The sequence below is a fragment of the Meleagris gallopavo genome, chromosome 4, assembly GCF_000146605.3.
Source record: "Meleagris gallopavo isolate NT-WF06-2002-E0010 breed Aviagen turkey brand Nicholas breeding stock chromosome 4, Turkey_5.1, whole genome shotgun sequence".
In the NCBI taxonomy this organism is placed as follows: Eukaryota; Metazoa; Chordata; class Aves; order Galliformes; family Phasianidae; genus Meleagris; species Meleagris gallopavo.
Window position 1 is genome coordinate 16,401,248 of NC_015014.2, and position 17,344 is coordinate 16,418,591.

Below are 17,344 nucleotides of genomic sequence, written 5' to 3' on the forward strand. Positions count from 1 at the left end.
GCCCAGTTAATAAGTGTGCAGGGCTGCCAAGAACAGTGAAATGCAAGTGGTAAGAACAGGCATGGCAGGCCAAGGGAGTTCACTGCAAGGATATAATTACTGTGGGAAGTGTGCAACACGGGAGGTAGCACAAATATAAAAATGTTAAATCAGTCTGAGATACTGCTACCATCTGCACAGAGTAGCACATGGTCAGCACGTACATCTACCTCCCCAGCTGCCTGCTCTGTGCTCCCAGAATGTGCCAGGTTACAGATGTCTGTCTACTCAGCCACAGCCCAGTCTGCGGAAGCACACTGCTTCCCACACCATTCTCAGCCTGGGGGAGAGCTCATGGGGCCACAGCCCCATTTCCAGCCTCAGGACATATCTCATACTCCCCAAGAGTACCTACATCTTGCCCATCACAGCTGGCTCCCACTATGTTCACTGAAGCTGCTCACACGCCACGATACTTCCATCCCCTTCCTGCAGCCCCACACACAGCACACATAGCCCTGCTTGATGATGGATGCCTGGTGATATTCTTCTTTAGAAGAGATTCCCATATGCTAGCTGTTTATCTCCAAAATGCTTTTCTAAAAACTGAGAGCAAAGGATCACCAGCTCCTAGAAAGCTATTTCACCATTTAGTAATGTAACCTCCCCAGCATGGGTGAAATCATGCTGAAACAACGCATTAGTGCCAGTACGTGAACACGAAACCTGCCTTCATCAAGACTTGGTGGAACAATGGGTAACAAGAAGCATTTGAAACTAATCAAAACACCTCAAAACTGTTTAGATCCAAGTATGCACTTAAGTTAAGGCATGTCATTAACTTAAGCATATTTTTAAGGGTCTTTCTGAATCAGGGCTTAAATCTTCATGCAAGTCTCTCTAGTCTGACTTTCTCAAACATATTTGCACAAAGGAAAGTAACAGCGCACATCTCTGCACATCATTCCATCTCAACACTTCAAAGGCTCTGCAGACAGTAATGAAAAGAATGCCAAAACCACTGGGAGTAGGCAACTCTCATTAGCTTCCTTTCATGAAGTTAAGACAGAGTCAGACAAACATTTGAGAAGTCCCTCTTTTTAAGAGATCTGTACTAACAGACTGTAATGTTAGATAATCACAAAAAAAGCCTCTCAGGATATGCTGAAATCCCCCCAGATACCAATAGCTGAACATAAATGTGCATAAAAGTACTGACTGTAATGGCTTCAAAGACATACACAGGTTTTTTCATGTCTTGATATCCTTAGAAAAAAGAAATGAAAATAAACAAGTGAGGAATCATCTGTCACAAATAATGATAGATTCTTGACAGCTTTCCTGTCTTTAAGGATTCTCCTGGTTCAACAGCTGCATGTGAAAAGGCAAGCAGCCTCCTGAAGGGCTCTTACTTGCAAACAGTCATTCTTCCAGATGAGCGTATACAGCCCTGGACTTGAAGATGGGGGCTGTTGGGTAAAGTCAGTCACATTTTTCTTAGCAGCTAAAATCAAAGATGGAAAACCTAGCATACTGGGGCTGACCCTTGCGTTTAAAGGTAGAGCACCTAATGCTCTGATAAGAAACGCAAGGCAACATCCACACATTCTTGCATTCCATGAATGTGAATATAAAACAGATCACAACTCAAACAAGGAGACATGTGTCTACAGAGACAGACTCCATAGTAAGTACAGTCTAATGCATCGCATACCAACATCTGTTTGGGTTTTATTGCAAAAGGAAGAAAGCTAAATGAGAAACTTTTTTTTTTTTCCCCCAACACAAAAATTTGAGAAAAAAATTGGGAAAGTAATTATTTACAACAAAAGCAGAGATTCATTCAAAAGCTTCTACCTTGTTATTTCCCAATTTAAAGTTTGCTGTGTTCTCTTTGTTTACAGTCTGAAACACCTGCAATGTTTGTTTGAAGTAAGTCACTTTCTGTGTCTTCACAGCAGGAACAGCACAAGGCACAATCAATCTGTGAAAAATGCCTCCTATGAGCTCTGCTTTGAATTGACTGACTTCCTTCTCCTTTAACATGCAATTGTTTTCCCAATTTTCTATAACCATATGCTGCTCTAGAAATATACATCTACTTTCTTAGTACCAAAATTACAAAGCCAGATAGGCTTCAGTAACTTGTGAACAGTAAACTCCTCAAACCCATTAAACCTACTGTAGCATCCTAGTGTCTTGGAACAGGAAACTTAACCACAGAAATGAGAAACTAACATACTGTCCATCATACATGCACCTGGAAGCAGAATAACTTCAGCTGTCTTGGTTAGATATGTGAATTAGACAAAACATTTCATTTAGTACAATGATGCACAAAACTTGTTCCCATAGTTATCCAAAAGAGAAGGCACCATTAACACCATTTGACGAGCTAAACTTGATGATCTTTATGGGTCCCCTCCAACTTGGGATATTCTATGATTCTATAATATAAGGCCTTTCATTACTGTTTGCTTGCATAATCTTTCTAAGGAGAACAGAAAGGAAATTGCTACTCAGATGTAAATAGGGAAGAGGCTGGTACAACTCAGGCAGGAGTTGCCCTAACCCTCTGTAACACTGACTCCCTTTGGTCAGTCTGTGCCTAATGAGATCAACAGCTGAAGAGCGCTGAGGTGAAGCACTGCTGTACAGGCACCAGCAAGAAGGAAATGCAGAAAGGAAGCAGAACAAGAAGTGAGAATGCAAGGACTGGAGAACTGTGAATGTGTGAGGGAAGATCATACACCCTGCAAGCACTGCCTGGTTAAACTGAACCTTCCTCCTGATCTTGTCAAGTTCATACAATGATACGCTCCTCCAACACTGCAACATATTCTATTTCTGAACATTTACTAAACCCAAAATCAAATAAAGAAAAGGCAAAATGGACTTAAATCCAGGCTGCTATTTGTAAACTCATTTCATCATCTGCAGATGAAAGTCACTAAGAGCTTTACTCCTTCTACCCTTCTTTGACAAGAGATCACAGGCTTCAGTTTTCCGAGCCCACACAGCTAAAGGATGTTATTTTCAGCTCATGAATGAGAGAATGACACAAAGATAACCTTCTAGAAAAAGCATCAGGCTTTCCTTTCATTGGCACTCATCCCTTCCCATCCCAGTGCTGGATCAACAGCACTGCACTGCACCAGCACCAACTAAACTCCACAAAGCTGCCACAGCAGAGCAAGCCATAGTAATATGAACATACAGAAGAGAACATACAGTATTAATTACAGTGAATATCAGCCATAATTACCAGAAGGCCAAATTCAGCAGTGAACTACAAACCACACCTCTTGGAATGAGAGACAAGTGAGGAGTTCCCCATATGCTATCTAGACTCAAAGGATGATTTTGCTTGATGACTGCACTCAGTTACAAGTTTTGCCGTAATGCTGTCAAGTATTTGACAAACTCTGTAAATATTTTGACAATAAATGCTGCCATTGGGATGAAAGTAACCACAGAGATATGGCACAGAAACCCAAGGCTTTCTGAAATGAGCACTGCCTTACGATGCCCAAGTTAGAATTAACTTTACAAATCTACTCATCATGAGTTTTACATATGGAAAATATGAAACAGGGCTTATTTGATTATTATCATAAGCTGATACTCACGTTTCTTAGCATTTGTCACCCACTAACACTACAATTTTTTTTTTTAAACACAGTAATGAGAACAACAGGCAGCTTCTACATGACGAATTAAGTGTTCTTTTGCTATGACAAGTGCATGCACATGCATGGGATCTTTGTTACAAACAGTTATTTTCAAGGGATATTAAACAGATGGGAAGATAGGAATTTCCAAAACTTATGGCATGCAGATGACTTTTACAGCAGAAGTAGATATGTAAACTGTTTCATAACAGAAGTGTTTAAGTATTTTGTTTTTTAAAATCTAAGTACAGATTCAGGAAGAGACAACGAACAAAATCCCGCTCTGCTAGTGTAAATGTCAATAATTCTGTATACTTACAATGAAGTAGTTAAAATTCAGTACCTCCGTGTTCCTCATAACCTCATACATCCAAGCACTGAAAGCAAACACTAAACAATATGAAATACAGCAGTCTTTATGAAGTAAAGATTAATGCAAAACATAATTTGGCCCACCTATCAGCAGGTGACTTAAAAACCATAATTAAAATCTCCTCACACACATACTAAAATTTGTGAGGGCTTTTGCCAACCAGTGGAAGCCAAGTGTTTTTTTGCTGTTACTGATGATATCAAGCTTGCTTTATAAGCTACACGGTGAGCGGATTGTAACCATAGTGATTCCTTTTTCTTTTTCTCCAAAAGGTAAGAACCTGGGGGGACTACACTGGCAAGTGCATACATTTCTTTGAAGTCAAAAATCAATCTTTTGAATAGACATTTTTGAATAGGCCCTAGAATTTCTCACTGTTGTTCCAGTTTCTGTTAAGCCATATCATCTCACTCTTCACATATTTAGAATACACTGAGGATTAAGTATTCTAGCTTGGTTGTAAGAAGCACAGTACAGCAGCAGCGAAGTCAGAAATGCTAACTTACAGCTACTTCTGCTGAGCTGAGAGCTGTTGGGAGAAAAGAACAACTGAAATGTCATCAATCTTCAGGATTATTTATTTCACATTCATCTGCTTAGAGCTCCTAAAGACTACTACAACAGCTAGGTGAAGTAAGCAAGCTGAAGTGCTCCAAAAATCTGCTTTTCAGCATGAGCTGTTGTCATTACAGCTGCCCAAAACAGGGAGCAGTAAAGCTGCTGCTGTAACTCTTCACCAGCCTGCGAGTCCCTCAGCAGCAGTGTAAAATGCAGCACAGGGGCCAGAGTGTTTGCCAAGGCCTGCTGCTGGCAGGAGGGTCAGACAGCTCACCCTTTCACACCACACATATGCCCTGACGGTGCCTTCCAATCCTGCCACGTGGTAGGTGGCTCAGGGGCTTAAAGAAGCCCCTCAAAGACCGCACAGGACAGCTTGTGTTGAGACGAACAGAGACAACAGTGACTCAGGAGCATTTATCCACTCTTCTTCTTAACCAAAAAGCACATTCCTCTAGTTCAGCCCCTAAAACCGTGGAAAGCACCGAAGGGGCTTCTCCTGGGCGCTGTGAGAGAACAGCAGCAATATGATGCACAACTCAGAAACCTCCCATTCTTTAGGATCTTGCTGGCACCTTTTGGCTTCTTCCCACATATGCAGAGGTTTGAGAATACAGAAACTACTTCACTTCAGTAACTGAAAACACAACACAAACAGCTTGTCAGCCACATGGCGATCCCTGCTGATATTGCTGTACCCCTTAATCTAATTCCATTTAATCCAATTTACTGTCTTAAAGTGCTCTGGCACTTAACGCAAGAACTTCATTCAGGATTAGTGATAAAACACAGCTCTCAGCCCAACGGTCTCATTCACTGTCAAAGTAACATCCAAAGCTCTGTCTATCCAGGCAGATGTCTGCATGATCTCTGTAAATGCAGCACACTGTTAACAGATTCCACTAAAAAAAACAGAAGGAAAAAAAAGAAAAACTTACAGAAGTTGATAACCTAAGATGTAAACATCACCAGTGTTTTCCGTTTTTTAGTAAGGAAAGTCAAGGAGTTAAGGTTGTGCACAGCCCTACGCACTGAATGAGGAGCTTCAGACATTCATGCAGACAGTCACACAGTGACTGCTTTACCTGAAATAAATTATGTGCTGCAGAAGCTGGGAGGTTTGCTAGCCAGCACTTATCACAAAATGGAATCAAATCATTAACATCTTTGGCATGTGACAGGAAGAGGGAAACCTATTTCCAAGAAGGGATTCTTGTTGCAGACTTGTTCATTTGATTCCTCCCCTGAATAGCAGTAGGGTAACCACTACATTAATCTTCCTGAATGTTGCAGCCATGTTCCACCACTGCTCTTGCTACTTAAAGAGCACAAGGTAAGTATTGTTAGCTTTCTTTACCGCATGATTGAATTAACGAATGGTATGTGTACTCAATATATCCCAGTCTTTCAATATGGGATTTGTGTACCAAGCCAGTCATTGCAACTGTTGAAGCCACAATGAAGTATCACGCGTTTTTAACTAACATAGCAACCAGGCTGGCATGGTTTTGAGAACAAATCATTTATAGATGTGAATCAGTCAACTCTCACATGAGAGCTTCAGATAAAATAGAACTACAACCTTAAAAAAAAAAAAAAAGATGCCTACCTTTTAAATATATCCTTCAGATTTTATATCTTTTGCCATTTTTGGACTACAGGGCACTCTGCAACCCTGCAAATTTGATGCCCAAGAAGTAAGGACTGACAATTTCCATGCCAAATTCTATGCTCACTCATTTAAGTGTTGAAATAACTTAATTATAAACTCTCCCATTTGTAACACCACCTCAGGAAAGTAACAAGGAAAACCAGCAAACGGCAATCTCCGACTCACATTAAGGATTTTGTTCATCAAACTCAGAGGAATGATCCCAGATTAAATCAAAGGACTATGCATAAAAGTATACTGAAGCATTTTCTAAGGAATTTATGAATGAGGTTTTTTTTTAAGTGAGATCATTAGTACTGTATAGTCAAAAGCAACAAAAGCTGTGTACAAAGTGATAAAACGCCAGACATTAATGCCATTGAACAAGACTTACCAGACCATCACAATTGCTAATTGCAACAGAAGCTCCAGGGATGTCAGTTATGTCTCCTACGTAAGCGCAGTTGGTCCACAGGGGCTCTCTTTTCCACAACCTCTCTGTAGCAGTTCTAGTCTGACTTGAGTTACCAGCACCATTTCCATTTCCAGTTTCCACAGAGTCTTCGTACCACTCCACTACTGCCTCAGGAGCCACTAAACGAGTGTTGGGTTTCAGTCGGAGATGGAATTCCCTTCCAAATGCAGTGACATTAAAATACAGCTGTTTGGGGCTCTGGGATACCTCCCGCGTTGATCTTCTTTGGTGGCTTGCAGAGAGTATATTGGAGATATAGCTTCCGTCTGCATCGGTACTAATTGGAATCACTAACCCATACGGTCTTGGTCTGCTTTTTGGTAATTCTGCCAAGAGAAATATCCGAAAACAAAATAAAATTAGAACACGAGTATGGAAGAAAACCTTAAGACTGAAGAACAGATGCAGAACTACAGAAGTTACAGGGATGCAACCGGCCATTGGCCTGACCGTAATGGGCTACATTCATGCACAGAATGCTCCAGCTGCACCCAATTTGTTATACAACACACGACTACTGTGCCTGCAGACCTAACATCAAATGCAATGCATGTTTGGACCCTCTCATCTCCATCTCCGCTGCTGGTATTCCCAGTTTAGGATTCCTGTTAGAGTTGCTCTAAACCACTCCACTGATGAGTTCAGCTGAAGAACAGCAACAACTTGTGTAAGTTTTTATAATGACAAGGGACAAAGTCACTACACCAATACGTACTAAATTATCTGACAAGCAGTTAGTCTGGATAGAAGACATAGCCAAATGTAGGATACGCATCACTGCTCTTTACTGTACTCAAAACTTACTTACAGACCTTTACCTTACAGCAAGGCCTTAAGTACTCTTACCACATCAACTGTTCTCAGAAATATGCTTTGTACTGTTATCACGTGAACACACACAGGGCACGTTAGAAAGAAGTGTCTTTACAGATCATCATGTTATGCAAACTATAACAAACCAGAGATAAAGAGATGGGAAACACATTTCAGCTATAGGAAAAGCACACAGACCATGCCAAGGTGCATGAACACGAGAAGCTGTGCCCAGGTATGCACCTCAAATAAACACAGACCACAGATGCTGGGATGCACATTAAGCGCATGCAAAATATCCTCCTTGTGCCAATTTTTTCAAGAAGCAGGTCTTTCATGACTCTATTTTCATAAAGCTCGCAGAGCAAACCCTGAAATATTCATTTATATTTATCTGGGGAGTTTCCTGGGGTTTAGGTTTGCTTGACAGCCAAAGAAGAGGCAGCAACCCTTCTGAACTCTCCTGTAAGAAATGCCAACTCTGTCATGCACCTTAAACAGAATTGTTTGCTCCTGTGTCAAGGTCTCCATAAAGTGTGACTTCACTTGTGAAAATCAAGTGATGTGTTTGGTATATAACTACAATTTAGATACTAATTTGTGCAGTTTCAAAAAACAGAAAAGACAAGAATCCAGTGGATATCACATCACTGATAGTGCCATAAGCAACAGCTTTTCCCTCTGCAGGAGGGAAAAACCTAATAAATCCTCTCACCTATTAACTTGCTATTGTCTTTCCTCTTAACAGAACTTGAGTAATGGAACTCTAAAATAACTCTAAAAGATTAGCTGCTTTTTCCTATGCTACAGATTTCCTTCTAAATCTTGCATCTTCCTGCAGTACACAAAAGCCATAACAACTGCAGAACAACCATTGTTGATCATATTGCCCAAAGCAGGCTTGCCCAACTCGCAGCCCACAGGCTGCATACAGCTCAGCACAGCCCCAGCTGAGCACCCACTGCTCAGCACCAACCAAACAGCAGTAAGCTATTAGGTGTATATAGACTGAAACAAGGGCATGGGGCGCACTGCAGCTGACTTAAGTTACAGCAAATATTTGTATGCATTGTGATAGATGGCCTAAAACCAGTCCGGTGCACAGCAAAAAAACATGCAGTGCTGCTTTCCATTCTGATAAAGGAATTTGAGAATAGGTTTCAAGAGTGCTGGAAAAAAAATGCTTTTTTGGTATATTTGCAGTTCTGTTTTCAGTTGATATAAATAAATTACCTACAAATTTTCAAATGGAGTGTATAGATTTGCAAACGGACATTCCCATGGGTCAAATCAGGATGCTGCCTAATCAGCAGCAGCAACATTAGCTGACTTGTAAAATTCCCACTAGGTTCTGAATTTGCCTGTGTGAATGCAACACTTAAGAAATAAATAAATAAAGGCCCCTTTCTATCTTTCTGTGTAGTCACTTACCTGGATGCTCTGAAAATAGCATTCTTAGCCCTAGATAATAATTACTTGCCTCCTCCACTCTCTAATACTATTAAACACTGATGAGAAAAGCAAGACTTTCGCTCAGAAAAAGTCTGTCTGCTATTATGGCTTATCACATTCAGCCCTTCATCATGACACACGCACACCTTAAGGTAACTGTACACCACTGTAAAACAAGTTCATCTTTTCTGCAAGACCTTTGCAACCTGGGAGTAATCAGGATATTCAGCGTCTGATTTCCATCCTGTAAAAGGAGGAGAAACATTCCCAGGCCAGGACACTGCTAAGAAGTGCACCAACTCTGAAGTCTTATTACCTACATGACAGTTAAAAAGACATTAAGGACAGAATTACTCCCTAATTCTTTTCCTGAGAGAACTGGCTAAAGTACTATTAGAGTGATATTACTGATCCTTTCAATTTAAAGGCCTCCAGGGTTGAGTAGTTCAGATGGCACCACAAAGTGCCACTGAGAATTCCTCAAATAAATATGATTAAATGAAAAAATTTACCCATTCTCAAGGTGAATTGCACTTGAACTGAAAATTTATACGTTGATAAAAAGCTCAGTAGCTAACACCTTTTTCCTGGAAGCAGCGGCTGCTTGTTTTAAAAGACTTGCAAATTCAACTAATAAATTTGGTAGGAAAACATTCCTAAGGGCTTCATACAGTTGCTTTTTCTCCAGCTTGCTTTTATTCCAGTTGCTGAGGGGTTTGACTGAAAAATAATGCATAGCACTAGTAGAAGACAGAATGACATTTAAGTTTTTGCACTATAAATATCTATGTAACACATAGATGCTGTCCAGGCTGGATGGGGCCCTGAGCAACCTCATTTAGCTGGGGGCACATGGCAGAGGGTTGGAACAGATGGGCTTTGAGGTTCCTTGCAATTCAATTCTATGGACTGACGTACATCTACTCAACAAACTGATATGTACTATATCCTAGAGAAGTGAAAAGTGAAAAGTTCCTTATAATTTTTATCGACCTGAAAACTTAATCCATATCCCGCCACTACTAGTAACTGCGCTTCTTAATAGTCTTTTTCACCATACACCTACAAGTTCAGGTTCTAAAAAAAATGAGTATAGAGTTTTATATAATTAGACATCATGCCAAGAGCAGGAAATGGAGTTTCTGGGTAGGATATCCTAACTGAGTCAAAGCAAAAATCTTGATTCTCACATGAGTCAACTGTCGGACTGAGTGCACCCTCAGCAAGTTTGCAGATGACATCAAGCTGTGTAGTGCAGTTGACATGCCCAAGGGATGGCAGGCCATTAGGAAAGACCCAGACAGGCCCAAATAGTGGGCCCAGGTAAGCCTGATGAGGTTCAACAAAGCCAAGATCTTGCACCTGGGGTGTGGAAACCCCTACTATTCCTACAAGCTGGGGCATGTAAGAATGCAGCCCTGTCAAAGAGGTCTTGGGAGTACTGGTAAATGGCAAGCCGGACATGAGCCACTTATGTGCCCTCACAGTCCAGAAAGCCATCCATATCCTGGGCTACATCAAAAAAAAAAAAAACACAGACAGCAGGTCAAGCAAGGTAATTTGTGCCCCTCTACTCTATCAGTGAGACCTCATCTGGAGTACCATGTCTAGATGCAGAGTCCTCAGTACAGGAGAGATGTGGACCTGTTGGGAGTGCCTCCAGAGAAAAGCCACAAAAATGAGCCCAGGGTTGGAACGTCCCCTATATGAGAACAGGCTGAGAGTGCTGAGGCTGCTCAGTCTGGAGAAGAGAAGGCTCTGGGAAGGCTGAGGCTGCTCAGCCTGGAGAAGAGAAGGCTCTGGGAAGGCCTGAGAGCAGCTTTCAGTATCTAAAGAGGGGTTAGAAGAAAATAACAGACTCTTTATGGTGATCTGTTGTGATAGGGAAGGGGAAATGGTTTCAAACTAAAAGAGGGAAGATTTAGACTGGATGTAAGCAAAAAGGTAGTGAAACACCAGCACAGGTTGCCCAAAGAGGTGGTGGATGCTCTGTCCCTGGAGATACTCAAGGTCAGGCTGGACAGGACTAAGAGCAACCTGATAGAGGTGTCCCTGTTCCTTACAGGAGAGTTGAACCAGATGACTTTTAAGGGTCCTTTCCAATTCAAATGATTCTATGATCTCCATGACCCCTAAGCTTCAGTGATGGGAATTAATTCACAGACTGATATTCCTCCTTTTACCCCACAGACACTTCATGGTCTTTCTTTTCTCTCCTTAAAGCAGGCTGTACAATGCCAGAGACCACAGTTTCTGTGGTCAAATTCTGCGTTCGCTGCACAATTCAGAAATTGCTTTGTACATCTTGCAGCAGAATTCCTAAATTCCTTCTTGTGAGCGCAATAAAAAAAAGTTATTTTTGTTAAGAACAAGAATAGCCAACTAGCCACAAGAAGGTAAGCATAAACGATGGAAAATAAGAATTGTCATATGTTTGAGTCAACAAAAGCCCTTTCCAGAGTCTCTAAGTAGTGAGCTAGAAGAGGAAATGCCTTTTGTCCAAAGGTAATTAAAATTAAATGTGACATAACAGAGGACATCTAAACTCCTCCACTGACTTCTATTATCCCTTTTCCACAGCACTTAGGAAACGCTACGCTAGCTGTAGGTATTCCCTTTCCTGTGCTAAAATTCCAGAGTCAATTTTTCTGCTAATTCAGAGCTTTCAGTAATGACCACAGAAGAACACAGAGAAGAACACACAAAAAGCACTTAGCCTCAAATTTTCTTCATTTTTGCATCTGCCTTTGAACTGTTGCTCCAGTTGCACAACATCTAAGTTGAAAGGAAACACTTGTGAAAGAATATCACATTCTTTCACTGCATGCCAAAACATAATTAGTTAGAGAATGCCTCTGCAAAAGTCTTATCTCTAATTTTTTTTTCCCAGATACACACAAAACTGAAGAATTAACACCACTGACTCACAGTCATTGTCTCTGCACTGTGAAACGTGTGACAATTGAGGTTGAAAAGCCCTAAACCTTTTTTATTATTTGTTAAAATCAACAGCATTTAGGAAAGCTTATGTGTACATATATATACATATATTTAAAATACACTGATCAAAAATTGTTCATTTGGATGCCAACAGTACAATTTGAAAATCATAAAAATTCTTTTAGAGAACAAGATTTCAAAAGCATAGTATAAACTGAAGTCAGCAAAAATAGCAGAAAGGCAGGAATTTCTGAAAATACATGAAAAATTATTTCCATATCTAGACCAAGCTACACAAATTTGAAGACATTACTTTTTTCTTAGGAAATATTTAAATGCTATTTAGTGTTCATTATCCCGGTGGGATTTTTGCTAACACAGCATGTGTAAGGACTGCTCCAAGAGTAATGCCTTCTATTTTATTCTATTGGCTCACATCAGAGGCAGATGTTGGAGATACAGCAGCATAAGTTGAACCTTTTCACTAATACTTTATTACATACTGTTGCTGTGTGACGGATGGCAGCAGAGGGGCAGTGTGACAGAACGGCATCTGACATTAAAGTGCACATGCAGCAAAGGGTTGACACTGAATTCCTCCACATCAAAATAACGGCATCCACTGCCATTCACTGACACTTGCCACTGGTTGACGGAGACCAACCAGTGAATGTGAGCACAGAATGGCAGTGGGTGGTGCATTTCAGCAGTGGCAACAGTGCTGTGAAAGACAAGCCACACTCCAGGCAGCCATGTACCACTGCCACACCATGAAATGAACAGCATCTCAATCAGCTCATCCACACTAATTGGTGAATTGTGATCAGGGAACTGTGCACTGCACCGAATATTGGTTTCAGTGCATTGGAAATGATGGTGGCAATGTCGGAACACCACAAATTTTGCTCCAGATGGGTTTCACAAATGCTCACATGGGCAAGAACACCATATGTAGGTTTATTAGGACCAACTGAACCAACAAGGGGCTGAAGGTGACAGTTCCCTCAATCACATCATTACCGGTGATGAGACGTGGTGTCACCACTATGAGCTGGCATCAAAATGGCAGTCTGAGGAGTGGCAACATTTGAATTCCCCATGGAAGAAAAAGTTCACAAAGCAGCCCTCAGCAGGTGAAGTGATGTGCACTGTCTGGTGGGATAGCACAGGGCCTATCCTTCTGGCTTCCCCAGAAACCAGACAAATCACCAGCTATGACTGCTGCACTGCAGTGCTGACTAAGCTGAGGGCTCACACTTCCAGGCAGGCCAGAGAAGAGTGCAACCTTTCTCTTGCAGCACAGTAACACCAGGCCCCATACCAGTTTCAAGACAGTGACAATCCTGGCTGAAAGGTCCTACTACACTCGCTGTATAATTTGGATTTAGAACCTTCTGACTTCCATCTGATCTGGCCGATAAATGATGGACTGAGCAGGCAACATTTTCCTAGTGGTGATGCTGTCACAGCAGCTGTGAAACAGTGGGTCACCTCTACTGGTGAAGATTTTTATGAGCATGGCATGTAGGTTCTTGTTGATTGCCTACGAAAAATACAGAGCTAATGGTGGTGACTATGTTGAAAAATACTGTTTTGCAGCAGACAATTTGCTCTATCAAATAACACTGTTGTGCTGTTCGCATATGTTCTAATTTCCATGAAAATAAGTGAGAAGTAATACTTTCAAAGCAACATGAATTTTTATAACTAGACCTCCCACGGTCCAGTCTTCTGCACTGCAGAGAGAGTACCACTAGCCCCAAAGAAAGTAATTTTTTGATCACAGGAGCTCCTTCACCCTTTACAGTGACCTGTGAAATCACATTCACTAAGTGCTGGCATCACAATTTCTCTCCAATTCCGTGGCAATGAGATGTCAATTAACTGCTACAAGCAGTAACCATTTGCCTCATTAGATTTTTGGCATATATACTCTAATTACAAATACCCATGTGTAAACCTACAGAATTATATATCAGCACGACTGTTTTTACAAAGACAATGCTATGCTGAGCACTGTGCGGTGAAAGAAACGGGCAGGCACTGGGCTGCCTGCCCAATGGCAGGGTGGATTTCTAGAGGATTTCCACACAACTTTGCACCTAAGCAGGGAGGAGGCTGTGCAGCATACCTCAGTGCTAGACACTGCAAGCTGGATGAATAAAAACAAGGGGCTGCAGGAATACAGGCTCACAAGATATATATATATCACACACACACACACACACACACACACCTCTTTTCAGTGTCCTCATTCCTTTCCTTCACTGTCAATTTGTCCCAGGCACACAAGAAACTCAAGAAGTTTTGTGATGTTTCCACAGCCCCTCTTGAACTGCAAAGTCACCTTGCATAACCTGGTGAGCTTGTTTTATGCAGGCTCTGTAGTAGCCCAATGCTGCTCTTCCCAGGTTAGATATCAGAGCTTTCTCCCAGTAGCAGCATAAAATGCTGAGTTCTGCTGTGTGGATGCTGAGAGACACAAAAAGTGAAGATGCAGCACCACCGAGTGCCAGTAAATTCAGGCTTACTATTTCACAAGCAACAGCATGATTTTCTCTTCGCAGTTTCCAGGTTTTGCAGTGTAGTATGCATTAAAGTGGTAAATTAAGATATGGTAAGTCCCTATCTAAATAATACATTCTGTACTAGTATTAAAAAAAAAAAATCCTATATGCTTTAATTTGTCCTAAGTGACTTTTGAGACTAACCAAAAAAAAAAAAAAAAGATTAGCTGCTGACAGCAGCCAGCCCTGGGCCAAATCAAAATACACAACACCAATGCAAAGTGACACTTAATAAGGACTTAAAAGTAGGACAGCCCATTTGGAGGCAATCCTAATGCAAGTTTTACTGTAGTTATTAAAGCTCTAAACTGAGTAGGCAATACCTTTTCCAATCAGAATTTACAGGATAAAACATTACTTGAAAAATTAACAGTTTAAAAAATAGAAAGGACAAATCTAATCTGTGTTTACTAGGTATTTTTTCCTTTGAAAATACAGACTTCCCCTCAGTGAAATTTTATCTGCTTAGCGCAGACAACCTGGTTTGGTCAGACAGCTAACTCTCAGTCTTGCCAGGCCGAACAAAATACCACCAGGACACCGTGCATTTGTGCCAAGGAGACACAAGGTCGCTTTTGCCAGGCACCAACCAACACTGAGTCTCATGCCAAGGGGCCATGTGCTGCTGAATGACACGAAGGGACACTGCACACATGGTCCTGTGAGTCTGTGAGCAGACAGAACCATCAGCTCATACCCTGCCCATCTCCACCTGAGACCATAGAAACATATGAGTTAAAGGGACCCTTAAAGGTCTTCCAGTCCAACTCTCCTGCAAGGAACAAGGATACCTACAGGTATACCCAGTTACTCAGAGCTTGGTCCAGCCTGATCCTGAATGTCTCCAAGGATGGGGCACCCACAACATCTCTGGCAACCTATTCCAGTGCTTCGCTCCCTTAATCACTAACAGCTGGGCTACAAGCCATGTAGAGAGCCTGTTCCACATGGGCCACCCAGCCCAGTCCTGGGAGGCATTGCTTAGGGGCCTTCATTCACTTTCTGCTGTGTGTCACTTATCTCTCATGGATCCTGCATGCCTCAAACCCTCCCTAACTACACCAACATTGACACCACAAAAGAAAGAAAAAATTGAAAGAAATAAGAGTTCTCCTCCAGGCTCAAGAAATTGTCTGACATATTGTATAATTTGAATGATGCATTCATGTATAGCTTATGGCTTCTGAAACTGAAATACAATCCATTTCTCAAGGAAACAACCAGAAATAAAGCACTGAAATGCCACTGGAAAAAAGAAGTCTGTTTGCCAGCTAGGTTTAAATGTACCTAACTGTCTCAAATCCCATTATTCACTGATGACAGTGGAAATCAACCTAAGCCTTTAAGAATGCATTGCCAGGACTGAAACTGAGACAAGAGCTCCAAAATTTAAAGAAATGCCAGAAACTATTTTCTGAATAAAACTGCAGTTCAAAATCTGAACAAAACCTCAAAAATCAGAGCTCTAATGGCAACTGGAAACAGAACTGCATAGAGTCCCTAGAACTGCATAGGTGCTACTGCTCCTTACTGAAAAGCTCCAGAGCACCATAAGGGCAATTGCGCTCAACAGCAACTGTGGTCAGCTGGTTCCAGAGCTGCCCTCAGAACCACAGGGCAGGGGAGATGGCAGTCTCACACTGATGCTCTGGAGAGAGAACACTGACTTTTACATCCTTCCACAACCTCTCCTACCCCACCTGGCACTAAATTATCTGTCAGCTTAAATCAATGCAGAGCTACAGCAACTAGATTGTGCGCACATGCTCCTAATTATATGAAGCTTCCCATCTCTCAGGAAAAAGTCAGGATTCAGATTGCAGCATGATGTACCCTGTTTCATTTCAGCACCCTCATTCATCATGGACACTGATCTTGCCACACTATACTTTCTGATGTGGGTGTATCAGTTCATAACGCAGCAGTGGAAACCCACTGGACATGCAGCATCTTTCCATAAAGGAAATAGGTGGAGATCTCAGCATTAGACAAGAAAAGGCTGCATTAGAAGAAAAGGCTGAAAACTTTCAGGACAGAAGAAAAATGGTATGAAGATACAACTTTCTCTGGCTAACTCCTTGGTTCAGCAATGTGCAAATGAACACAAAGCATTTGACCCAGTGCAGATTTGCCATGACTGGCAACCAGACATAGGGCTGGTTAAAGCATGCTGCAGCTTTGAACTTTTGTTGTTTTATTTTTAAAAAGGGACGGACAGAGTTAACGGGATGAAAGAGCTTGAAATGAGAGGCCATGCAAATCCAAGTCATGCCACAGCACTGTGAAACCACAAATGCTTCTGGGTGGTAACAGTGTGGGGGGACACAGGGGAATGCTTGCCTGGGCACAGTCCATTTTTTTAGAAAATAAACTAGTTTGTTGTTACTTTTTTGACAGCTGAAATAACAGTTAAAGAGACTTACCTATTTGGACCTGTTGTTCTTCACCAGCCTGCAGGAGAGAAAAGAAACACATGCACAAAGTGTAACTGGTGTAATTACTATGCAACGTGTGACAGAGGACTGTTTCTAGAAGGCTGAAAAATCCCTCAGTTTGCATCGCAACACTTTCTACATCTTTGCTTTTGGTTTCCAGGGTTGGCATTTTCCCTTAGCTGAACAAACAGCTGTGTCCGGCAATGAACTAAGAGAGCCCTTAGTAAGTTTAATATAAATAGAGGAGCTAGGAAATCCTGATTCTGAACGATCCCTTCTATCTATCGGGACACACAGAAAGCAAGAGCCCGGTGCCCAAAGAAAGGCCCTCGAGTGGGTGCGAGTGACCGAGCGCTAAGCCGCAGGAGCACGGGGCGGACGGCTCCCTCGCCACCCTGCCACGGAGCTGAGACGGGGCGGCAGGCGGAGG

General features: G+C 41.7%; 1 protein-coding gene across 1 annotated transcript; it reads right to left on the reverse strand.

Annotated features, from left to right (window-relative positions):
• Positions 1–6,556: 6,556 nt before the first annotated feature.
• On the reverse strand, positions 6,557–17,098 carry LOC109367204 (A disintegrin and metalloproteinase with thrombospondin motifs 3-like). The gene is made up of 2 exons (XM_031553039.1): positions 16,903–17,098; positions 6,557–7,033 (listed from the first exon to the last, which is right to left on the reverse strand). Exons 1-2 carry the CDS (start codon positions 17,081–17,083, stop codon positions 6,603–6,605), a joined length of 612 nt encoding a protein of 203 aa, XP_031408899.1. The 5' UTR covers positions 17,084–17,098; the 3' UTR covers positions 6,557–6,602.
• Positions 17,099–17,344: the final 246 nt, after the last annotated feature.

Excerpts from the sequence above, each read along its gene's own strand:
- LOC109367204 (XM_031553039.1), bottom strand. The coding sequence starts at position 17,083 with ATGCCAACCCTGGAAACCAAAAGCAAAGATGTAGAAAGTGTTGCGATG. Across the intron at positions 7,034-16,902 it reads AGAACAACAGGTCCAAATAG|AATTACCAAAAAGCAGACCA; the intron begins GTAAGTCTCTTT and ends TTCTCTTGGCAG.